General features: G+C 42.6%; 1 gene segment (V, D, J or C); it reads right to left on the reverse strand.

The window, feature by feature from the left end:
• Positions 1 to 21,926, reverse strand: part of LOC105499651 (T cell receptor alpha chain constant-like) — a 48,811-nt gene extending 26,885 nt beyond the window's left edge. Inside the window, 1 exon segment of the C gene segment in view lies at positions 21,824 to 21,926. Coding sequence covers positions 21,824 to 21,836 — 13 coding nt within the window.
• Positions 21,927 to 25,679: the final 3,753 nt, after the last annotated feature.

Here is a 25,679-nt window from a genome sequence, read left to right on the forward strand (position 1 = left end):
TATTGAAGAAATGTTAGTTATTAGGGTATTATCAAGGGGATCTAATTCTTTTCATCTTCAAATAATACATACAATTTTAATTGTCTCTGAAATTCTGGATATTCAGGGGTGCTTTAAATTATATCCAAATGCTCTTTTGTTAAGTGGCAACAGTTAAAATTCAGGCATTTTCCTTATATAGAATAGCACCTTGAGAACACGGTTGGCAGTTTCAGCATGTTTACTCGATCATAGGATTGTTTACTACATATCTGTTCAAATGACATATGAATACGTACTAATAAAATATTATGGGTGGGGACCCAAAATGCAAAATAAAAGAACTCAAATACAGACTGAAAACAAGAATTTAGCATAACGTGTTAGTAACTTTTTCTTCTAGGCAACTATAACTTACTTGGTTTTACATTGAGTTTGGTCCCAGATCCAAAGTAAAATTTGTTGAAGTTGTACACCATGTTTACTAGCATTACAAAAAATCCCCTGGCACTTCCTAAAAAGGAGACTTGTTATCCAGAGATGACTAACCAAATTAGACCAAGACTAACCCAACCCCACCAGTTCTTTGCTAATTCACTGGAAAATTTGAGAACCAAAGTGAGGAATGAGCAGGGAAGGCACATTCATTTTCAGAGACAGGCAAGATAAGGGCAACTGGTTTTCTTCAGTGGTTTTATTGATTTCTTTTCTTTAGTTTTCTGCTTGGGTTCATTCTTGTGTCCTCTGTGCTCAATGCACACAATATTGGAAACAAGGACACTGCAAGTAAATGTTCTTTACCTTTCTCTTTTTTTAATTATAAATGAAAATTACCCGCAGGTGGACTTAACTAAGGGGAAAATTCATATTCTGCCTTTAGCTCCAGGGTGATCTGGAAGCTTCTCTTTGAGACTCTGTATCTGAATCTGGGTTGCACTTGACAACTAGACCTGAGCTTTTCTTAAGGACACCCTGAGCAACGCCAGCTGGCCAGTGCTCTGTATGTATGACCTAATAAGATCAATATAGTCTTTCTGTCACAGTACCTAAGTTATACAACCACGTAGATTTTAGCATCCACATTGACACTCTCCTCCCAGACCCCACAGTCAAACTGTCCATCGTGGCTTTTTTTTTTCTTCCTGCTTGCATATTCCCTTCAGAAAAAAAGAAGCAAAGAAAAAGAGAAAAAAAGAGGCTGCAGTGTTGGTTGTCATTTGCAAGTGTAGATGAAACATTATTTATGGGCAAAATATTTTGCTGACAATTTCAAGAGAAAAGAAACCTTAGTGCCAACAGTTAGACGCCCACACAGTTTGGAGTTAAACAGATCTCAACAAATGAACACAGTTATGAGAAACAACACAGAAGTGACTTCAGTCTAAGCCAAGTAATTACAACTCTCATGCAGTTTTGGAGGGCAAGGGGCTTACTTGTTCTCACTTGTAGAAATGATAAGCAATGTGTTACAGCAGTGCTTTGCTGGAAGGGCACCAGAGAGCTACAGAACTAGAGCCTCATTTAAATATCTTAAATATAGGCACTTCTGTGTTTAAAGACTTATTTAGAAATAGCTACTAGAATAGACTAGAAATGTAAGTGGCCAACTAGATTTGGTGTGAGATAGTTTTTGTAGCATATAGTCTGGTTCTAGCGCAAATATTATCAGAAACACAGGTTCACCTTATGGAATCTGTTCTCATTATTCAGCAATTCTTCTAAGTTAAAATGAATTTTTTTCTATTCATTTTCATCAACTCCTATTATTAAAAGCCGTAGCAAAAAGGCTTCTCTTTCTCTTCTTGGTCTCTGATAAATAATTCTTTGCTCACATTACCCTTTCTAGTATGCATTGTTGCTGTCTCTCCCCATCTTCAACCTCAGGCCCATTAAGTTACATGTACAGAATACATTTATAGATTAGTAAATCAGTGCAAATAGTATTTAATTGTGGCAGCCTACCAGGTACAATGGTCAATTGTGTCCCAGATCCAAAGGTCAGTTGCCAGGCAGAACCAGAAGAAACACTATGATTTGCTCAACAACAAAAACCAGATCAAACAGGCCAGGTTGGCAGAGCACTGAATAAATAGTTGGCAGTGGTTCCTTTATGAATTAGGCCTGCGTCACTGTCACTTTAGGTTTGGTCTGGAGTAGACAAATTGACTGTCTACAAATCCTAAACGAACCCTCCTTTGTCTTTACAATCCCATTTTGTTTTAGGGGATCTTTGCTTTCCACTTTCCACTACAAAGTTCTAAACATCAACTGTGTATTTTCCATGTATGTATAGAGCAAATACTCTGCGATTTTAGGTGTCAAAACAGCACTTGAATCTTTTCATCCACAGAGACTCACTAAGTCCAGAATAGAGAATATGCCTCCTCTGTTGTGGGCATTGCTGGGTTACATCATCAGAGAACTGTCTAAATTCTTGAATCCTCCCAAGACTGAGTCTATAGAATCTAAGTGAGGTAGGTACAGAGCTGGCATTGTCCAGTTAACTTGGCCACTCATTTCACATTAATAAAATAACTTCATAATAATCAATTATCAGAGAAATTCCTAGTTTTCTACTTCAATTTTGGGACATTTCCCTTCCCCTGACTAAAGTGGTATGTGTGTTAGTTATCTGCTAAAGGACTTTAAAACTGCAGCAAAAATTAGTTTTAGTATTTCCTAAGGAAGTAATGATGGTATAAGAGAGTCATGCCCAAGAGAAATCAGGGTATGCATTGTCATATCTGGGAAGAAACATGGAATCCACCTCCAGAATGTAAGTTGCATGAGGGCAAGATCACACTGAGTTTGTTTCCTGTTGGATCTCTGGTTTCGGCACCGAGCCTGGCAGAGTGCAAGTACATGAAAATATTTGTCAGATGAATCTTGCGGACTCCTCAAACTTCAAGTTTGAGCAAACTGACAGGGTTGGCAAATTAGAAACCTAAAATCTAGTTCTAGCTCAGCCATAGACTGGTTATGGGGCCGGGATCAGTCTCTTCAATGAGCCTCAGTTTTCTCACCCATGGAGAAAGTCAGAAAGGAAGGTTGTCAAGGCTCTCTCTGCTCCGTGAGGCTATGCTGTATGAATTTTTGGCCAAAAGTCTCAGAAACAGGAAGTCTCCCTCAGTAGTCATGAGTTAACTTTTTTTAAAAAAGTGGTTTTTCAGACTTTGAGAGAGGCTAATCACATTACTTTTGGTTAATGATCATTATTTACGAGATTCTTCCCTTCTATAAATTGACAATCTTAGCCAAATAGAATAGTGTCTTAGAGGGTTTGTTAAGGAATTAGAAATCTTGTCACCAATTACTACATAAATCCAGGGATATGATCACAGCCAATACCCCGAGTATCCAGTCATACATTTTAGTCCCAACACATATATTCAAGAGCAATTCCCAGAGACACACTTACATAGCCCATTTTGCACCGAGATGCTAGATCCTAGCCAGGGCAACGTTTGGCTTCCTATTTGATGCTCATCCCCCTCTCTAAACATTCTTCACATAGTGTATAATTGGGTCTAAATCAGCCCTTAATCCACAGACACTGCTTAATCCAGGGATACAATTTTATACTTACTGGGCTTCACAGATAACTCGGTTCCCTGTCCGAAGATAAGCTTTCCTGCCTGGTTATAATTCACACTGTGTTACATATCCTGTCAAAAACACATCCAATCTGCCTGAACACATTTCTAATCCTCCACCCCCAAATCCACGGCAGATTGCTCCCACACCACAGCATGAATCATGGCTATACTGCTTATTGTAACTTTTTTCCTTAAAAGGGGAATAAGGGTATTCACACCGGAGACTGATAGAGAATAATGAGAATTCCTATTTATCCAAAAAACGTTTCTATTTAACACCAATCTGATCTCTCATTTTTGCTTAATAGCTTTGGGTACTGCTGTTCAGGGAAATGGCTTCCTTTCAGATGTGTTTCTCACAGCCTCAGCCCTGCATGCCAAATATTAAGGGCAGGTGAGGCTCCAGGGAATGGGGCTTACCTGGTATGACCACAACCTGGGTCCCCGCTCCAAACTGCAATTTCCCCCAGCTGTCAGTTGTCACACTGTGACAAACACCTCTACAAAATGGCTTCCCCAGAGAAGACAGCTGCTAAATGAAGACAAACTGCTCATGGGGAGACAATCTTGCTACAAAATGAGGCAACTGCATGATATGAGATATAAGCTTTTCCCCCTTTCTCTTCTAATTTCTCTTCTTTCAAGACACTAAGGATGGTGTGTGCCAAGAGCTGCACCTCTTGGGCGGCAGGGGCAGAAAGCCAGACCGCTGGGGTCAGTGAAGCCTGGGCGTCCGCTTTAGACGCTGCAGGAATAGAAAGAAACCCACCAGCCGAGGAGTTTACCCAAGGTCAGACCCAGTCCTCAGCTCTACTCAAATGACAGCTGATCACAACAGTTGCTCTGTCATTTAAATAACTTGATGTTTTGAATTCACGAGCCTACTAGAAAAACTACTTCAGGATGCTTGGGTTCTGTTCCTGTTGGAACAGGGTTAATCACTGGCCTCTACTTGCCTGAGTTTGTTTGTTTATTTGTTTGTTTTGAGATGAAGTTTCACTTTTGTTGCCCAGGCTGGAGTGCAATGGCGTGATCTTTGCTCACTGCAACACCCACCTCCCGGGTTCAAGCGATTCTCCTGCCTTAGCCTCCTGAGGAGCTGGGATTACAGGTGTCTGCCACCACGCCCAGCTAATTTTTTGTATTTTTAGTAGAGATGGGCTTTCACCATGTTGGCCAGGCAGGTCTTGAACTCCTGACCTTCAGGTGATCCACCTGCCTCAGCCTCCCAGAGTGCTGGGATTACAGGCATGAGCCACCGTGCCCGGCCCTGAGTTTTGAAACCTATCAAATGGGGATGACTATGCTGGAGTCCCCTTCTGAGGAAGACCTTGTCATCAGATGGTTCTTATTCAAGTCTGACAGTAGATGGGTAGATGGGCCCCAAGGCTGGGCTTATTGGTGGGGTCCTGGTGGGTTTCTTCCCCCCCCACAACCTCTTAAAGCTCCTTCAAGGATGAAGAAGGTGATGAGGTACTAGCCTTGGTCTGCTCAACACTTTTAATGTCCATCTGACCCAAGAAGGCACCTGTGGAAAAGAGGGCAGGTTTTCCTCTTGGAGATAATAATATTCAGCACACAATGTAAATTATATGTCACTTACTTGGCTTGACAAGCAGCCTTGTCCCCTTCCCAAAGATAAAGGAGAAGCTTTGTCCTTCTGCACAGTGATTATCTCAGCATCAAAATCCTACCAGCTCAGCTTTCCCCAACACAAAGCCTCCCCAAGAAGGGACCCTCCAATGGAGTGCATTTCCTCCAGTGACCATCACACGACCTTGTGATTTCCTTCCTGAAAAAGTGAACCCTTCCTCTTTGTATTTTCCTTATGGTTCTGTTTCTCACTCCTTTTTTTACCTCCTTCTCCATCACCACTGCTGAGGTCACAGTGGTCCCCCGGCCTCAAGCCCCTGCAGCTTCTCCCCACATTGAGCACTGGACTCATTTTCTATCTCCGCTTAACTGTACTTACAGGGCAGCACGGACAATCTGGTTCCGGGACCGAAGATCAAATTCTGACCATAGTTATCCCCACAGTGTTTCTGGGCTCAGCAAAAACCCCCTAAAGCTTCCTCCCTCCAGCCTGGGGATCTCAACACCACAAACAACACAGCACTCAGAACCTGTGTTTTCGGCTTTAAAGTGAAAAGGCCAGCTCATTTGTCTGTCAAGCCATGAGAACAAAGGGAGTTTGGGAACCACCAAGCTGGCAAAGGTTCCAAACTTAACCCAGCAACCCCCTGTGTCCTGAAGGATGCAGCTCTGCATTAATGAGCCTGAGTCTTTTTCATGGAGAGAGGCTCCGGGGACTGGAAAGAGGCTTAAAGAGGTTCTCTCATTTCTCCTCCTGCCTCGAGGCAGGGCTGCACTCCAATCACCCCTGCTAGCAGGGTGTCTATCTCCTTTCAAAAACCCTCTAGAGAAAGTGCCCTGGCAACTACTCCTGACAGCTAATTTTCACTGTTCAAAAACCTATTAGAAAGGTTTTACCACTAACCTAACTCCCTTCTTGCAGTATTAGCCATGTCCTGTGGTCTGAATCCTGGTGGAGGTGGAGAGCCGAGCTCCTCCATCTTCTATTTAATGCTTCCTTTCCCAAATTTAGATGTGTGACTTAACTCCCACCTTGCCCTCAACCTCTTTTCTTTGAAATAAACTGCCTCATTTTGCCTCTGCAGACTTTACTGATCCTCTACCTCCAGGTTGGAGAGTTTCATTTAGTGGCTATTTTCAGGAGCCATATTTCTCATGAGCTTCACTACCCCGAAGAGTAGAAGGACAACCTTGGGATAGATCGCCTTTCCCATGAAGTTTCCATCTTCCTTCTGTCATTGCCCCTCCACACAGGGAGCCTGTCTTTTGGGAAGGGGCTCGGGACACCTTAAAGGAAATCATGCTGGGGGCATTTTGATGATGGGGCAGTACAAGGTTTCAGTTCTGCAACCCTTGCCCTGCCCTCCTGTGAACCGCATCCTTGCTCCAAGCGTGTGTGTGGAGCCTCGAGAGTCCCAGCCATGCAGCTCTCTACAGAAACCTCTCCCCTGCCTCTGACACTTGGATGATTTTGTATTTAAATTAGTCAGGATTCTTTCTATTTCCACTTTCAAATCCCAGGTGAAGAATTTCATAGAATAGGCTGACATTCTCCCCCTCCCCCCATTCCAGCTCTGCTCCTGATGCATAACGGAGCCTTGACAGAAGAGCCCGAGGGGCGAAACAAAGGCTCTGCAGTGGGTTAGAGATGATGTTTATCATTATTATTAATAGCGAGGGTTTAATGAGCTTTTTCTATGTTCTGAGCACTATGCTAAATACTTTAGCTGTATTATTTCATCTTTACAATGACTCAACGAGGTAGGAATATTTTTATCTTCATTTTGTGGATGGGGAAACTGAGGCTCAGAGAGATTAAGTAACTTGCTCAAGGTCACACAGCTAGGTAAGTAGTGGAGCAAGGACTTGAATTCAGGTTTTTCTGTTTCCAAAGCTCATACTATCCTGCTTAATCCATTATTACTTAAGCTCAAAATGTCCAGAGGGGACCCAAGAAACGTCAGAGGTGCTGCAGAGGTGGGCTCAGTGCTGAGCCTCATAGTCTGTGGCATTTACTTTACTTGATTCTCAATCCAGATGTACAGAGTTCTAGTGATTCTTTTCAAGTAGATATTTAAATTGCAGCAGGGAGATCAAACTTAGATACGAGAAGTACTTTCTGGCAATAAAGGTTGCCAAATTTTGGAATTAATTACAGAGAGACATTTCCCATCCTAGACCATCCGATATAGTGCGAGCACATCCTATATGGCCAGAGATCCTGCTGGGAAGCCTGGTCAGGGGTGGTGGAGAACCTTCCTGACAGCTTCACTGGCTCATTATTATTTGTTTCTCTATTTCTTTCAAAATGTTGTATATGCTCCTGAGAAGCCCTTACCATGAGCTAGAGCAAGAGTCTGCATGTGGGTGTGCGTGTGTGCACACTTGCATGCATACATGCACTCACATCTCATTTTAAAGCAGGGAAGAGAATCAACTGTTTGGCCCGGGGAAAGAACATTAATAAAGAGCCCAACCAGATGCACAGGATTAAAGTCTTTTTCAAACTAATGATTTGATTGATTGCCCCTGAAGGCCTAGGCAAAGAAGAACACAACTTACTTGGCTTCACAATGAGCGTAGTCCCATCCCCAAAGGTTAATTTGTCTGCATTGGTGTTACACAGTGTTTAGTGCTATTGCAATAACCTTGACTCAGGCCTCTAGAAAGACAGGTGGAGGTGGGGGAGGAAAGCAGGAAAACAAAACCTGAGATGACTGCCCATGGCCAAAACAACCTCCTTGTAATTAGGTTAGAACGTGGGAGGAATACTAATAACTAGCAACTCCGCAGCCCAATTCTATTTGCCGTAATTTTCCTTGAAGGAATGGGCCTTGGCAGGAGCACCTCTTGGGAAATTCACTCGAAGTGACTACTGCTCTGTCTCCTGGGATCCTGCCTGGTTTGTATTCCTGCAGGCTCTTTGGCTATTTTCATCCAATTCCTGCCTTTTGCCTGCTACTTTCCTTGGACCTTTCTTTTCGCGGAGGTTCACATATTTTCACAGGGAGAGACTACATGGATATTAAATGTCCAAATACAATGCCCCAGGGACTATATGCATTAATAACCTTGTTTTCCAACTGATATCACTAACCACCCAACACAAACCAAGCAAAGAAAACACCACCTGTGTTTTGACAGCTTCCGCATGATGGAAGACAGGCTTCTTGGGAAGAATAATTAGCCAGAAAGAAGAACTTACTTGGTATGACCGAGAGTTTGGTCCCCTTCCCGAAAGTGAGTTGGTAACTCCCAGCCCCAGAGTATGCACAGAGTTTCCTTTCTTTGCAAAAACCCCAGAGATGCTGAGAAAATCAGACCACTCACAGCATAGGAGCAGCTCTGACAAAAGTTCAGACTGTAACAACAACCAGACAACAGGCAAGAGAGAAGCGCATTACAGAGGCGGGCTATGGAACGGACCATTCCTCGGAGTCCTCCAGAGTCCTGGCTGGACTTTCAGAGGTCATCGAATCCATCCTCCTGTCCTCAGTCAATGTGTTGTCTGACCAAAGACCTGTCTAGTTATTAAGAGCTTCTAGTTTTTATAGAGCTTTCCATTGCTAACAGCCCTTACATCCAAGCAACTGTTCCTTATATCTAATTGAAATCCTGCAAACCGCAGTCTGAGCCCTTTCCCTCTCAAGCTTCCCTGGTTGAAGATGGGATTTCACATAAACATATTCCACAGGGAAACTCATCACAACACACCAAGCTGGTCTCAGTGGTCACTTTTGGGGAGGAGGAAACTGATACTGAAGGAAGGGGCCAAGGTGAATGCTGGCTTTATCTGTAATTTTTTTTTTTTTTTTTTTTGAGACAGAATCTCACTCTGTCACCCAGACTGGAGTGCAATCCACAATCTCAGCTCACTGCAACCTGTGCCCCCCGGGTTCAAGTGATTCTCCTGCCTCAGCCTCCTGAGTAGCTGGGATTACAGGTGCCCGTTACCACCTGGCTACTTTCTGTACTTTTAGTAGAGACGGGGTTTCACCAAGTTGGCCGGGCTGGTCTCGAACTCCTGACCTCAGGTGATCTGCCCACTTCGGCCTCCCACAGTGCTGGGATTAGAGGCGTGAGCCACCACACCCGGCCTTTATCTGTAATTTGAATGGTTTACAATGAGAAATTTTAAGGTATTATTTGGGCAAATCAAAATTAATAATAACATTAAATAGAAACCTGCAATGTATTTAAAAATGGCTTTTGGATCTCAGACAAGCCTTCCTGTGCTTCCCCCAGGCTAAAGAGTCTGGTTCTCTGCCCAGGGTTTTGGACTCCTGGGATCAGAGGAGGGAACTGGGTCAGGATGTATGCTCAGAACAAGCTGGAGGCAACAAGGCCAGGGTGCAGTGCAGGGCCCAGTTCTGTGTGTGTTCATGACTGTCCAATTGACTTTTGAATTATAACAGAGTAACCTGTTCATCTTCCTACTCAACGCTAATGGCCCAGCTCCTTCCAAACCTTTCTTGGGGACAAAAGCATTCTAGGTACACTGAAAAATAATTCAAGGGAAGAAGCCATTGCCAATCAAAATCAGGGATGGCTGGAAACACTTACTTGGAATCACAGAAAGTCTTGTGCCCTTTCCAAAGACAAGAGCTCTGTTTCCTGAATTCCCACAGTGATTTCCTCCATAACAAAAATCCTGAATGCCTGGTCTTGGTGGTTTTCCTGGAAGTTTCCTCTTGTTGGTCCTCTTCCCTGTTAGAATCATCTAGAAATCTCCCCACTTAACCATAGTTTTTGTTTTTCCTTAGCATATATTTGCCCACTTCTCCCCAAATCTCTATGAAGTATGGCATAATCAAAATGTTTCTGCTTTGCCTGTCTACCCTGCTGATGAGCTTCCATACATGGAGTTGTAACCCGGAGATGCATTTCTGAACTGCTTGCAGACTTCTAGCTTATTGTTAGCCTGTGAAAGACATTCCAAAGGAAATCCCTGTTTCTGACATCATGATGTACTCTTTGCCGCACTAGAAATAAAAAGGAGTGGTCACTTATCCTAAATAAAGAAAAAGATTTGGAAAATGGCACAGAGTGAGAAGGCTCAATGCAAGATGTTGCTCTTGGCTGGCATACTATCTTTGTTGTCTTTAACATGAAAGTAGCTCTTTGGAAAGTCATCTCTCACTTATCCCTGGAACAAGGGAAATGAGAGATCATGGGGTATCAAAGCCAGGAATCTCAGCAGAGGCCAATTAAAGAAAAATGTATCTTTTATGGAGGGTGGAAGGAGAGGGGTCATAGGTATGTTGGAGTCATTTCCAAAATCAATTTAGTTGGAGCCAAAAATCACACTGGGCTTAACAATGTGTCCAAACAAAGGTTACTGGGGACAAGCCTGGGGAAAGACTGGAAAATAAGTTCTGGACAAAATGTCATGATTCTTTTACTCTTCTTAATAAACAATGAAAAAGATAATTTATATTTGGGTAGCAGAAGACTGGTAGCAACTTTTCCAGTCCCGGAGGGGAGAATTTGGTATTTGGCTCAGCTGTGGAAAGGCTGAGGACTGGGCCTCTGCAAGAGAACAGCCCAGGACCTAGAGGTCACCCACAAGTCTTAGAAACTTTCCCACTCAACACTCACAACAGTTTAAACTCAGTGGGAGTCAATATCAGAAAATCACATAAATGGCACTTACTGGGGAGAATATGAAGTCGTGTCCCTTTTCCAAAGATGATTTTGTCATCTCTGTTCACACTGTGATTGGGGCCATAACAAAAACTCCTAGTGACTTTTTTTTGGGGAAAGCTACATGTTTTTTGATGGATATTTCACCTTCATGGGACTTAACAGATTCCTATATTGTTCCTTCTCCTGTAATAAACAGGCCTCATTATCGGCTCAACCATCTTTCTTTGTGTCTTCTAGTTGTTCTGCTTGAATTTTATGCTGCTTATTGCAAATGTGCGGGAGGAAATTGAATGACCTCATTTGATACTGACAGTGAATTATAAAAGCAACAATTCAACAAACTCCTTTCCAATATCAAACATAATTCTGTTACTGTAGGCAAAAAATACCTGGCAGACAGCCACTGAGCTAGGAATCCACTTTTCAGAGCCCAAACAAAAATGGGGCAGGAATGGGTCACTTAGGGCACATATCTGGATTTCCACCTGAGAAGGAACTGCATTACAGAGCCCTCCCTTCACCCTGGCTCTACGCCTTAAGTTCTAGAATTTGCCATGTCACCAAATTCTGAGGATCCCTTGCCTTATGTTTGCTGTACTCACTATAGCCCTGCCCTAGCTGGAGGTCATGAGCTTCATTCATTTTAGCCCAGAGGGATCCCCATCTTTTAGGAAATGTTCTCCTTCCACAGTCCATGGATGTGGTCTCTCACCACCAAGAGATGGAAGCCTTATGCCATTGCCATCAACCCTGGCTGGATCCTTGTTTGACACTTAAAGAACCAAGTCCCATTTTCTCTTCCTCATGGTCTACCTGACCCCAAAGATGGTCTTTATCATAGTCTTTAAAAAAAAAATTAACATGGGATGGATATGCTCACTACATCTAAAACAAACCTATAGAGTCATCTATCTCATTTCCTTGTCTTCCAGCATTTCCCAAGGCAGAACCATTTAAAACTAGGCTATCCTATTTTAAAGCTCCTTGGGTTAGTCATTCCATAATCTTAATTATAACCTGCTGTAGGGTTTAATAATAGTCAATGTGGTGACACCAGCCTCTTAATATTATTTTTTGGTTGGACATTTGGATGGGTCCTGTTGTCTCCAAAATGGCAATGTGGAGAAACGGACACCCCAGGAGCACACCCGGGCATGCCAGGCTCCTGAATGCCTATTTCCCTCCTTTTCAAGGAGGTAGATTTAAAAAGTTTTATTCCCCATGGAGGAATTGATCATTAAACAAAAATCGTGCTATCATACCTGCCATTTTATTTCACTCTGAATTTCCTTTTAGGTATCTATAAAGCCACCTGGGATTGTCAATTCATTTCTGAATCGTTTTCTTCTTCCACTGCATTTGAATAGTCAGGCTGTGTTTTTAGTGAAATTTGACATTATGGGACTAAATGTGCACATTTGTCAAAATGCGACAATGTTTGGGTTTCTTATTAGATCTTTTTGAAATGAATATATATGCAGGCACAAGAGACACGGTAACTTATAAATATTAGTAGCATTTAAAATGAGATAGAGTCTCATTTTTAATAGAATGGAAAACAAGTTCTGTGGCTAAAATCAGAGTATACACACAAATCATTGCAGAACCCAGTTTAACAGACACTGCAGCGTAAATAGCTCATAGCCCCATATCTCTCTAGAAGAAAGATGGCTAAGCCACCATGTTAAAGGGATTTGGGATGGTCTCATTTTGCCTTTATTTATCATTATTGCTCTAGTCTCAATAATCACGAATGTTTCATGTATTTGCAAAAGTCATTTTTCAAGAAGGACATTTGTTTACATATTAAATTAAATCTCCACTAACTTCACGGGATTTATTTGTTTGGTCAAATATCAATAAAACATGGCCACTTACTGGGCTTCACCACCAGCTGAGTTCCATCTCCAAAGATGACTCTGGCATTGTTATTTCCACAGCACTTCCTGCCTTTACTGAAACCCCTGGGAAAACCCTTCCAAACGCACAGCATTGTGATGAGGGGGCAGTTAGACTCTCCTTGTTTTTTTTTTTTTTTTTTTGCTTTTGCTGTGTTTCTGGAAATTGGCCTTTTATGATAGGAAGAAAAATTGGTTCTACAACATAAAGCAAACCATTTCTCTTTTAAAAATACCAAACTTATGAGTTTTTAAAATTCTTTTGCATTTTTAGGCATAAAACTGCCAAAGCTGAATCTAGTTTGTTAACAACTCTTGCTGTCATATGTGTGAGCTCAGCCCTAGACACACAAATTTGAAGGGATAATACATTCCTACACCCACAGGGATATTTTCCAGCTACAGAGCCATCCCAGCTCACCTCCAGACTCAGTGATCAAGTTATTTCAAAGCCTTCTCAATGAGTAATAGTGCTTATTTGATAGCCTAAAAAACTTTTCATGAGGGAAGAATGGCAAAAGTTAAACAGTCCTATTTTTTTTCTCCCCAAAGAAGTTCCACCATGGACCCATATGCTGTTTCAGCCAGGAAGGGGTAGAGAGTCTAGGCATGAAATAAATGGGAGAAGAGAATATTTTCTATTATAAAAAAGATTGCATCCTAAAGGCAGAGATAAAGACACACAACAGTTCCTTTATCACGAAGTTGAGCATTGGCTGAGTTTTAGTATACGTGGAGTATCTGGAGAAAAGAGAGAGGGGTGATCATCGCAGACAGCGATACCACGTCACTGACTTTCTTGGTTAAAAGTAAGGTTTACGTAATAGAAATTTAAGCTTGGAGAGAGAAGAAGTCCCCAACATGACAGTAACTGGCTGATTCTTTACATTTCAAGAGGAAGCGTTCAAAACTGATCTCATTTCTCTCCTTTCATCCTGGGAGCAGTGGGTGTCCAAAGTAAACATAAAGAACTTATTCTAGAGAAAACAAAAGGGAAGCAAACGTAGGAAATAGAGTGACATACGTGGATCACAGTTCTAATACTGAGCTAAGTTACCCTTAGCCTTCTCTTTCCCCTACCCAACCCCTAGACGTTAGACTTGCCTGACTTCTCAGCACTCTTCCCAAGGATGGCTCTGGAGTCTCTTTTGGAAGAAAAACAAAACATGGCCTATAGAAGAAGGCGTTTGGACCAGCAGACACAAAATTGTATAAATAGGTTAGCAGAGGCTGTATTTGCCCAGGTAAAGGTATGTTCAAGTTCAATGAATGACTGGGAAATTGGGTTCACAGAAGCATAAAACCTGCAGCATTTAGTAGAGAACAATTCGATTTTCTCAACTAAATTTTCCCACAGTAGTCTTTTTCTCCCCTGAGGTTTATAATAAAATTAGCATGTTTCCCCTTCCCTGACTGTGGTGTGCCATTCAGGAGAATGGGAAATTTTGACAGCCTGCTATATCACAGCAGATAAGAGATGACAGCAGTGAACAAAGTCAACCTTCAGACCTCCTTTCCACCAAAGGGTGGCTGTCGCTTCCCACTTGCAGTGGACACAGAATCCACCTGACACACGCCACTACTTACTTGGCTGGACAGCAAGCAGAGTGCCAGTTCCAAAGATGAGCTTGTTTCCACTACTGCCATAATTCACACAGTCCTTCAGAGCCTTACACTAACCCTCAAGGAGGGGCACAGCAGGATGGGGTGAGGACAGCTTTGCGTCTTTCCAGACTTAGAACATCTCAGTCCCAGTGCAGCAAAAGCTGACTTGCAGGCATTGCTGCAGCCTTCATATTCCCCTGACATGCCCTGACACTGTCATTTAAGTTACATCCCAAAGCCCAGAACCCTGAGTGACTCCAGCAGTGACCGAGAGCTTTGCAGGCATCTGCTCTCCACGTGGGACAGCAGCCTGAGGCAAGGATGTCAGGAGAGCTGCAGACTTGCTATTTTTCACCTTTGAAAATTTCACCGTCTTTGGCTATGACCCTTTCCTTTTTCTCTGAATTTGGTCTTCCAATGGAATGAAGCTGGTTCTGTCCTTGGGAAAGAGTTTTAACCATATCAGAGGGAATTAGATATTCCCTAACAACCCAGCTCTGCTCTCTTAGAGGGCTACTTAAGCATTATTCATTCCAGAAGCTACTATCCCAAACAAAAGAGTTGGTGGCTGACATTGCTTCTCACTGGGAGTGGAGACCCCATTTGGGTCGAGTGCATTGTCTCCAGCAGGCTGAATTGTTCTTAAAAATATAATCTGCATGCTATATTTTGTGCATTATTCAACTAGCATCTCCTCTCCCTTACAGTCACATCTCTGAGACTTACCTGGCTTTATAATTAGCTTGGTCCCAGCGCCCCAGATTAACTGATAGTTGCTATCCACACAGACACAAAAACCTTAACAAAAACCTTCACTGTCCTTCCGGGGATCCTATTAGAGATAAAGCCCGGATAAAAAGTCTAGAGCAAAGCACATAAAACAATGAAACGACGGAGGAATATTGGCTATTGAAGATTATTTGCTCATTTAATTACATTTGATTCCCTTGCCCATTATAGATTCCAGACACAGATGATGAAATCGAATGACCAAACATCCAAAGTCAATCTAGGTCTCTCTGCATACAAGGGAAGCATAATTCAGAAACAGTTTTCAAATTGGAGAAGTTGAACTTGCTTCACCTTCCCTGATATTTTAAATAAAAATGCAAAAGAGGGAAACAGATCATTTGTTTAGAGTCATAATGCATCTGACGCTCTAGTGCCTTCTTTTCACTGCTGCTAAGATTTTAGTCAGCACCATGGTGTTCACATATAAGTTAAATTGTTCACGAATAGATTAATTGGTTTAAAGAGAGTTCTGCAGCTATAGGTGTTAAAGGCCCCTACAGAGCTCAGAGTTGGGAAGGGTGACCTGCAGTGCTGTGAGAACGTGCCTGTTTATAGAAAACACCTTTTCAGGCTGGGTACTGTGGCTCACGCCTGTAATCTTTGGGAGGCCGAGGTGGGCAGATCACCTGAGGTCAGGAGTTCAAGACCTGCCTGGTCAACGTGGTGAAAACCCGTCTCTACTAAAAATACAAAAATTAACCAGGCGTGGTGGCGGGTGTCTGTAATCCCAGCTACTTGGGAGACTGAGACAGGAGAATCGCTCGAACCCGGGAGATGGAGATTGCAGTGAGCCGAGATCGCGCCACTGCACTCCAGCCTGGGCAACAGAGAGAGAAACTTCGTTCAAAAAAAAAAAAAAAAAAAAAAAAAAAAGAAGAAGAAGAAAAGAAAAACAGAAAAACAAAACACCTTTTCAAAATGGCTCCTTGGTTTCTAGTACTTACTTGGAAAGACTTGTAATCTGGTCCCAGTCCCAAAGATGAGCTTGTTGGCGTTATAAGACACAGTGATACTGAGATCTACAAAAACCTCCTAAGCCCCTCTGCTCTTCCCTGTCACTGGCACCAAATGACTATCAATAGCAAAGAAGATTTGGGGATACATTTAAAACACCAAAGCAATCAAACAGTCAGGTTTTGTTTCAGTCAAGTTTCATCTTCTGAAAATGCCTATGGCCTGTGCTTATTATGTTTTCAATGAATTAAGTGATAGCTTAAGACAGTTCACTGTAAGAAGATAGGGAATCTCAAGCTCTAATCCCAGGTATGATTTCTTTTGGTTTGACTTAAATTATTTAACTTGTCTATGTGTTAGCTTTTCTGTCTGTGACATATGTTTGATGATGTATGACCCTGTTTACCTTATTAGAGAACGTTGTGAAGATAAAAGGGCCGAGGATGGTGCAGTGGGTTGCAGCATTGAAATGCATTGTGAATAATGTGGGGAAAATATGATGGTTCAAGTCAGGATATTATTAACATGAATAGCAGGGACTATGCTAGCTGAAGTTTATTGTCGAAATAATAACCACAAAGCTTTCTTAGTAAAAACTGAAGGAGAATATATCTGTCTTGTGTGTTTTTCCACAAGAAAGTTAGTGGAAATAACCACTTAATCTGCCAGAAGAGACAGGCATGGAAAAGGTCAGCTGGATTCTGAAGTCTGACTGCCAGGGGAGGAGAAGAAATGATTGTCCTCCCACAGCAGTGAGTGAGCATAGATTAGGTTCCCACGACATGCTAATGCCCTTGGCTGTTGGCAGCATTAAGTGGAACCAATCAAAGTTATTTTAAAAAATGAATTTGACCATCTTAGTGGTAAAACTGGCTGTGTAGGTAGACCCAGAGACTGTTTCTCATCAGTGACTGCAAAATGTGTGTGTGTGTGTGTGTGTGTGTGTGTGTGTGTGAAGAACTGTTCTATATGATTTACAGACATGATAGCCCACAGAAATGAGAAAAGATATACTTACGTGGTAAAACAATCACTTGAGTGCCGGACCCGAAATGCAACACATTCCCAAAGCCTATCCACAATGGCTCATTCTTTTACAAAAACATTGTCATCTCTTCATAACCACATGTTTTGTGTCCCAAGGTGGAAGTTAAAGCTTCTCAGGCATGAGAGAAGAGTCAGACACGCATATCATGGACGCCATGGTATTCCTTATTTTGTGTCGGCCCCTTCCTTCCTGAGGCTTTTCCTTATCCTGGGCCCAGCTCCAGCCTTCATGCAGGCAGTCTGTGTCCCTTGGTGGCCACCTCCACTTCTGCAGGGGCTCTGCTGGGGCCAACCCTCAGGAAAGATTCCCTCAGGGCCCTGGGCCATTTGAGGATCACTCAAGGAGCTAGGAAACTCCTCAGAAATACAGCTGATGGTTACAGAGGCAGGCAGCAGTGTGCGTGGGGGTGCCGGTGCTGGGCATGGGCATAGCAGTCAGGAATTCAAAGGAGAGAGCAGGGATTTGCATACAGGAGTTGGAGATGGAAGGAGTAGGATCTAGAAAGGAAGGGTCTGAAAACCAAGGCAAGAAGGGTAGACACACACTAACAACGAATGTCAATATTAGTCACACTCTGCTTGGTGAGCACACACAAGTTCTAGGGGAAAGAAATTTTCCTGGCTGTGTCAGTTGCCCTGACCTATTTAGTACTGTTCTACCTCCTGTGACAACCTCTTAGGTGCAGCTGAGACGCCCCACACCACAGAGACCACGTCCCTGTCTTATTTCTGTCTCAAAGAGCCATCTGACCAAATGTTCCACACAAGGGGGTAGGAACAGCAGCCACAAAAAGATACTCAGAATCTGTTTCTCTCTTCCTAATTAGGCTGTCAATCTGTTTAGCTAATAAGTCGTATAAAGTGTCTTAATCTCTTCTAAGGAAAGGAGTCATATAAATGCAAAATAGCAGCAGCAGTAAGTCAAATGGCTTGCTGGGTATCTTTTCTTCGTGTGAAGAGATGCCGTTTAGTAGAAGGGAAACTTTCTGTGTGGAGAGGAGACAGACTGGGAAAAAGCACAACAGCATTTGTTTTTATTAGGCTGAGTCTATACAGCACAAAGTAAAACAGATTTGGCAATTATTTAGGTAATGTGACATTCAATTCATGCAATTTTGAGCACAAAGAAGTTTTCTCAAGGAAGTCCCTAAATATCTGGATCAGTTACCAACATTAATCAAAGTAACTGGACAATTGGGCTGTATAGACACAAACTAATAAATGTACCCTGAGATGGTTCTTCAGAAAGGCTTATATTTTATAAACCTAACATTAAAACTAGCCCAATATTTGTAACCACTGTCTTCATTTTGGCACTGCAATTAACAGTTCCCAATTTTTCTTACAACACGTCTTACATTTTGAGCCGCAAAGGTAAGGGTGACCTTCTCCCTAGAGAGTTTTATCAGGTTAACACATGGAAGCTCATTTAGAAATTCATTAGGTGTCTGGGATGTGAGAACTCGTCATTACAGACAAAGAGCTTTTTTGTGAAGTGGTAAGGACTTACAGGGAAGAACGGTGAGTCTTGTTCCAGTCCCAAAGAAGAGGTTGTTTACCCCAGTTTGACACAGTGTTTCTGCCCAGTACAAAAACACTTTCCTACTAAGCTAAATTTTCTTCCTCTCCTTCCTCCTTCTTTAAATTATTTATTTTATATTTTTAAATATCTATTTTTAGAGACAGGATCTTACTTGGTTGTCCAGGCTCGAGTGCAGTGGTGTGATCTTGGCTAACTGTACCCTTGACCTCCTGGGCACGAGTGATCCTCCTGCCTCAACCTCTTCAGTAGCTAGGATGACAGACGCATGCCACCATGCCTGGCTATTTTTTAAAAATTTTATTTATTTATTTATTGTAGAGATGGGGGTCTCACTGTGTTGCCCAGGGTAGTCTTGAACTCCTGGCCTCAAGTGATTCTCCTGCCTCAGCCTTCCAAAATGCTGAGATTACAGGTGAGAGCCACTGCTCCCAGCTTTCTTCTTCTGTAAAGTTTGCCAGGGGTATGTTACACACATTTGGAATTCTGCTTGGTGATAACCTTTGAAAAACCTTCCAACGAGAAGTGCTGTCTTCCATGTTTCTTAACAATCCAAACAACGAATAGTCCCCTTTCTCTCTCTCTCCCCATTTTCTTCCCCCAAACAAAAACATACCATTTCCATGCTGCCCGTTTTCTCCTTGGAAGACAGAACTTGAATAATTCTGGTGGTCACAAGGGTGGATTCTACTTTAGCATATTATTATGAAAAATCACCGTCTTTTGTGTGAACCACTCACATTTGATGTTTTTATTTCTTCCAAGTCAGCCAAACTGACATCCTTTCAGCCTTAACCTAGGAATTCCAGATCCAATACACCCCTCTTTTTGCCTCTAGCTGAAACCAAGTGAGTTAGAAAAGACCCTATTAACCAGACTTTACACACATTCTACTTACTTTAAAAGGAAAATATAACCTAAGAGTAAGAGTCTTTGGTTAGAAGTTGAGACAGAGAAGATTAAACAAAAAAGGAACAGAGTGGATAACTGCAGTTCACTTGGAAACATCCAGACCTACCTGGTTGTACTTGTAAAGTTGTCCCTTGTCCAAAGATCAGTTTGCCTGTGTTGCTAGAGGCACACTCTAATGCTGTACTTTACAAAAACTATCAATGGGGATCATTTCCATTTTTCTCCCTTCCCTCCAGCAACCTGACGTAGTAGCAATAAAAACATATTAACTGAAAACTTTCTATCGGCCTGCCACTATGCAAGGTCCATTTACAGGTATTAGCTCTTTAAATCTCATCACATCTCAGTGAGCTAGGTACTATTACCATCCCCATTTTACAGATGAGAAGAATGAGGCATAAAGATATTAAGTAACCTGCAGAGTTAGGATTTGTCTGAACAGTTTGATTCTAAAATTCATATTCTTAACCTCTATGCCATACCTTTCATTAGCCACTCTCCCCTGCCTGCCATTTTGGGTTCTCCTTTGAAGGGTGTATACTAGTCACATTGATAAAATAGTGCATTGACCTAATAAATATATCCTGAGATAGTTCTTCTGAAAGACTTACATTTCATAAACTTAATATTAAAACAAATCCAATATTTATACCCATTATCTTCATTTTGGCACTGTAACAGACATTTCCCATTCTTTTTTTTTTTTTTTTTTTTCCTGCATGTGTCTTATATTTAGAGCTGCAAAGGTAAGGATGACCTTCTCCCCCAGAGAATCTTATCAGGTTAGCACATAGAAGCCCATTTAGAAATTCATTAATGTCTGTATCCAAGATGTGTTTCCTGAAGCCCTTTGGCTCTGTGGACAACTCCCCTTGCCCTTATCCAGCTTTGCCAAGCCTGGAGCTCCAAAACTGACTCAGGACCTGGCCTCCGTCAAAGCCATGGCAGACACTGCTGGGAACACAATTTGGTGTGTGGAACAAAATTCTGAACAGTGTAGGTGGTCTGTAAGATGCTCCTAAAGACTCTTGCAGAGAATAACTTCTCAGAAGAGGCCAGAATTAGGATGAAATCAGTTCCTTTCCTGTTACCTCTAGCACATCCACAATGAGGTTCTAAGCCAAAGAGAACTGAGAGGTGCAGGAGTTACATGGCAAGTTTGAGTCATTCTGGATAATCCACACTGGGGCGATGTGCTCTAGCATGGTCACGAGCATGACTGTGAGTCCTGAGAGTTCCCAGCACTTGACCTGTCTTTGGCTGGAAAGCGGCAGTATTTACCAATGGCCCACGGTGAGGCTGGCACAGTGCAGACTAAAGCGGCCATGAAATGTGCTGCACACTCTCACCTTCTGTAACATTCAGTGCTCCCAGACAGGCTCTTTTGGAATGCACGAATATGTTTGATCTCTAAGAAAACAGCCGACCACTCCAATGGCCTTCCTACCCTGCTCATCTGGATCCCTCTACCTAGTTATTTTGATTGAGGGGTAGGCAAGGGTTCAGCTTTGGTGGACAGGAAGAAAACACTAGCCATAACTAGATATTTTAAACATCAGGGCTAAAAAGAAGGAGGCAATTTCTGAGATATTTCAAACTGCACAGACAGGTTTGACAGAGTTAACATGAAGACTCACTTGGATTTACTGCCAGGCTTGTTCCCAATCCCCAAATCAGCTTACGGTTGTTGCCAGCATTACACAGTCATAGAAAGCTTTACCAAAACCGACCAGGCCAATGTGTATCAGGAAATCCCTTTCAATCCCCAAATCTGGCCGGCGTTCTCCTCCAGCTGGGACCCTGGCCAGAGGCAGCGGAAAAGACTGTTTATTATGGCGGTCTATTCACAGCATGGTCAGGGTGGAAAGGCTCTTCTGAGGTTAACTAGTTCATCCCTCCACCTCCTGACAAAGCTGCCTTCTGACCAGGCCAGCAAGGAGCATAATCCTGACAAAGCCGCTGGAGAAGGATTCCCCCACTGCAGTGCTCACCCAGCCCATGTTCTACTCAGTCAGACTTTCTGACCCAAATGGTTAAGACAAAAAGGACAAGAAATCATCTGTTTTTCTCCAGCACATTTGTTCCCATGCCAGGTAGTTATATGTATGTCCATTTTCACTTATACATATGCCATGTATTGATAACATGTAACCATTAGAATGAATAGAAAAAAATTAAGTAGAGAAAACAGAAAACAGCTCAGTGCTATGGCTTCCTTTTGAAATTAGTGCATTCATTATGGATTCAGCAGAGATACTCACGGGGTTTGACCATTAACCTTGTTCCCCCTCCAAATGTGAGCACGTTGCCTGCATTATTATTCACACAGTGATCTTCAGCTGAGCAAAAACCTCCTAGAAACTGAACTAAGGTTTCCCTAAAGATCTTCTGGAAGGAGCGATATTATGAGCACAGAGAATATTAAGTAATTGTCACAGTAATAACCTGGCACAGGATCCCAGTATCAGTTTGGATTTCAGGACTGTTTCCATGCTGGATAAATAAAGGATAGTCTTTCTACATGTTCTAAAGAAAGAGTTTTCCTGCACAGGCCCAGAATACTGAATGCCAAAATCCTAGCATATCCACTGTTGTTTTAGATAATAATTCTCCAGGGTTCTGAAAATTATATACCTCACTTGGACATAGTAGGGACAGTTTATGTCCACAGCACCAAAGCAAAAGCAGTCAGAGAGACTGTTGTCACAGTGGGAGGGATTGAGGGAAGCTGTCACGGTCTACCAGGCAGGAGGGGTTGGCGTGCTAATCACACCTTCCGGGTGCTCGAGCCAGGCACCTCTGACCAAAGTTAGCTCAGGAACATCTGAAGGGCTGCCCAACCTTTTCAATTCACACAACTCAAGACAGTTCTATGCAATTGTCTGCCCTGGAATCCACCCTGGACTCCAACTCCAGATCTTTTCATCCCCTGCTTTGCTAGTCACCAGGAAAAGGACTTTTCACCACTGCCTATCCTTGTCCTAGGAGAGACTTTTCCACTCACCATCCCTTCCCCAGGACACAACACAGCTCAAGGACTAATCAGAAATAATCCTCTCATGACTAAGAAGGTGGCTTCTCCCATTTTTCCTGCATGATCCTTTTGAGCTTCTCTCAATTTTGAGGTACCTCACAGAAAGTCTGAGCCCGAAAGTCTGAGCCCGAAACTCCATGGACACCACCACTGAGTGGGCAGCATGGTCTCCTCCCACTTCCTCACCCCCGGCCACATTGAGGACCAGGGGCTTAACAACTGGCATTAGGGATGGAGCACTCCAAAGGGAAACCAACAAACATGCAGCCTGTAAATCTCCTACTTAGATTATGTTAGTGTTACTTCAGGGGACAGATCTCTCCTTTCCAAACCCATTACAAAAGCTGTCTCTCTCCTTCCTACTTTGCTTCTTTGTCTGATGGATCTTTTACCTTGGCCTGCTTAATTAAAAAATGATATAATTTTTCACACCATTCCTATGAAACTAAATCTGGTAATGCCTATGCTGAGTTTCAAGGCTGAGAGACGGTGAAACCAAATTTTGTCACCTGTGCAAGCCTGTTTTAGGTGGTGGGGCCAGGATGTCTGATGTGTGGACACAGGGTACAGGTGTGGGCATGTGTAAATATTCAAGGGAGGCAGATGCCTAGTTTTCCTGGAGCAGAGCATTCATGAAAGGGAATCGCTGGAAATAAATTTGGAGAACAGAAAGGGCCCAGATTTTAGAGAGCTTTGAGTGACATGCTAGGATCTGGACATGATTTCCCCTTGAGATGATTTCTCAAAACATGAATGCCCAGATGAAGCATTGAGTTGCACAGAGGAGAGGGGCATAAAAAGAGGCAGAAAAATGAGTAAAAAATGTAAAGTGAGAATATAGTTTTAAAAGAAGGGAATAAAGAACACAGAACTCCTGTTGTGTTTACAGGAGTTTCTCGAGACCTTCAAGTCATAGACATATTTCTAGTGATGGATACAATTCTTATGAAATTGGCAGCAAGTCCATCATGGCAAGCCTCAGAGCTCTCCTTCACCCCTCCTGTCCAGAATAGAGGGACCCAGAATTGCCACTTCAGATAGCAGTGAATTTAGCTTGCACAGTTTACACGGGTACTTCCCTTGTCCTACCTTCCCTTGTCCCTCAAACATGAACACCAACAACATTTAAAATAAAGCCTGTCTTGTCTGTAATACTCACTTGCTAAAACATTCAGCCTGGTGCCTGTTCCAAAGATGTATTTGTAGTTTCCTGTGGTAGTCACAGTGTTATGAGTCTCTACATAAACCAACACAATGTTACCATTTATGGAAGCAGCTTTACTCTCCATGAATAAATACGGCATTACATGCACTTTCCCCATTGAAAGGCCTTGACCTCATATTTTTCTAAAAGTAATTTTTTTGGGATTATATCTTAATTTATAGAGAAAGTCTTCACTGCTTCTATTGGGTCTGAGTTTGCAAAAGTTCTTCAATCTCATGCTATCTTTATGCGTGTTTATTAATTAAAGAGGCTGATTTAGCGAACATGTGAGGACTTAAATATCCAAATGACTGTTGAACCCTCTGAAATATTCCATCTAGGATTCCCCCTGAGAGCCAGTTTATGAGCCACATAAACAAACCTATGACATTATTTTATAGTCACATCTATTTTTGGATCCAAAACAGTATCAGTAACTAGTCGATTCCCTCCTAAATTTAATAGTCTTGGTTCTGAAAGGATTTTGATTATCAATAAAAGTAAAATCCACCTTTAAAAGATACAGCCATCATGGATGCTACAAAAAGAAAGTGTTCTGACCTTTGAGGGTGGTTTCAGTGAGGGGGCAAGCAATGGACAGTGTTGGATGCTTCAAGCCGAGTGCTTTGACTGGGCCACTCAATGAAATGTGTGAACTCGATTTGTTAACAAATCAGCCACATTACCTTATTGTCACAGCTGGTTCATGTGCAGAGAACTGTTGATGAAATACTATTGAAATGTGAGATGGCAGACATTTTTGCAAATAGGGTGCCTGCAGGAAAGCACCCCTGTTTCTGTAATTCTAACAGAAAAAAACCCCAATAACAACCAAAAAACCCACTGAATTCTCCAGGTGTGGAGATAGCTTGTACAATTTTCAATATTGCTTTTTATAATCCATCACGATTACCTGCTCCCTGACAGCTTCACAACTCGGATGAATATTCTGTTTTATTACAGATAATCTAGTGGATGTGGGGAGGCCCTCCCTGGTCCTGGGATTCTCTGCCTCTCCCATAGGGTTGGTTTGGCCAGCCTAGGTAAGGGGGTGAAGTCCATGTGGGGACCTGCGGTGAGGAAGGGGGCTATCCAAACAAGCAAGCCCATCCATGTGATACTTCAAGGGTTCTGTTCTCTCTCTAGAAAAAGTTACATTGTTCTGCTATTCTCCTAGAGGAAGAAAGCCATGCCAAGCTTGGAACTCCTGCTGCCCCTCTCTTCACTTGAGTCCTCAGTCCACTCGCCTTATTTTTCTGTTTTTCTTTCCTTTTGTTTTTGAGACAGAGTCTCGCTCTATCACCCAGGCTGGAGTGCAGTGACACGATCTCAGCTCACTGCAATCCCTGCCTCCTGGGTTCAAGCGATTCTCCCGCCTTAGCTTCCCAAGTAGCTGGAATTACAGGTGCCCACCACCACACCCAGCTAATTTTTGTATTTTTAGTAGAGATGGGGTTTCATCATGTTGGTCAGGCTGGTCTCAAACTCTTGACCTCAAGCTATCCACCCGCCTCAGCCTCCCAAAGTGTTAGAATTACAGGCGTGAGCCACTGCGCCCAGCTCACTCGCCTTATTTTTTAATTCTACCAGATGACACAAGCATCAACTCAACAGGGTTCTTGCCTCTTATCTGTTGAGGACACACTTCCTTGGCTATGCCATTGCTTTGGTAGCTTCCCTTTTCATGGGCTTGTTTCTGTCTCTATCACAAAGCTTTGTTTCTTATCTTTGCCTTTCCCAAAGCCGCAACGTGCTTTGTGGACCTTTGAAAAACAGTGATTGCAGCATTAGTACAATTTATCAAACTGCCCCGAGACCTGATAACCAAATCCAGCCTCCAGGGAAACATGTATTCATATCTTGCTCACACATCAGACAT

This window comes from Macaca nemestrina, chromosome 7 (assembly GCF_043159975.1).
Source record: "Macaca nemestrina isolate mMacNem1 chromosome 7, mMacNem.hap1, whole genome shotgun sequence".
Classification (NCBI taxonomy): Eukaryota; Metazoa; Chordata; class Mammalia; order Primates; family Cercopithecidae; genus Macaca; species Macaca nemestrina.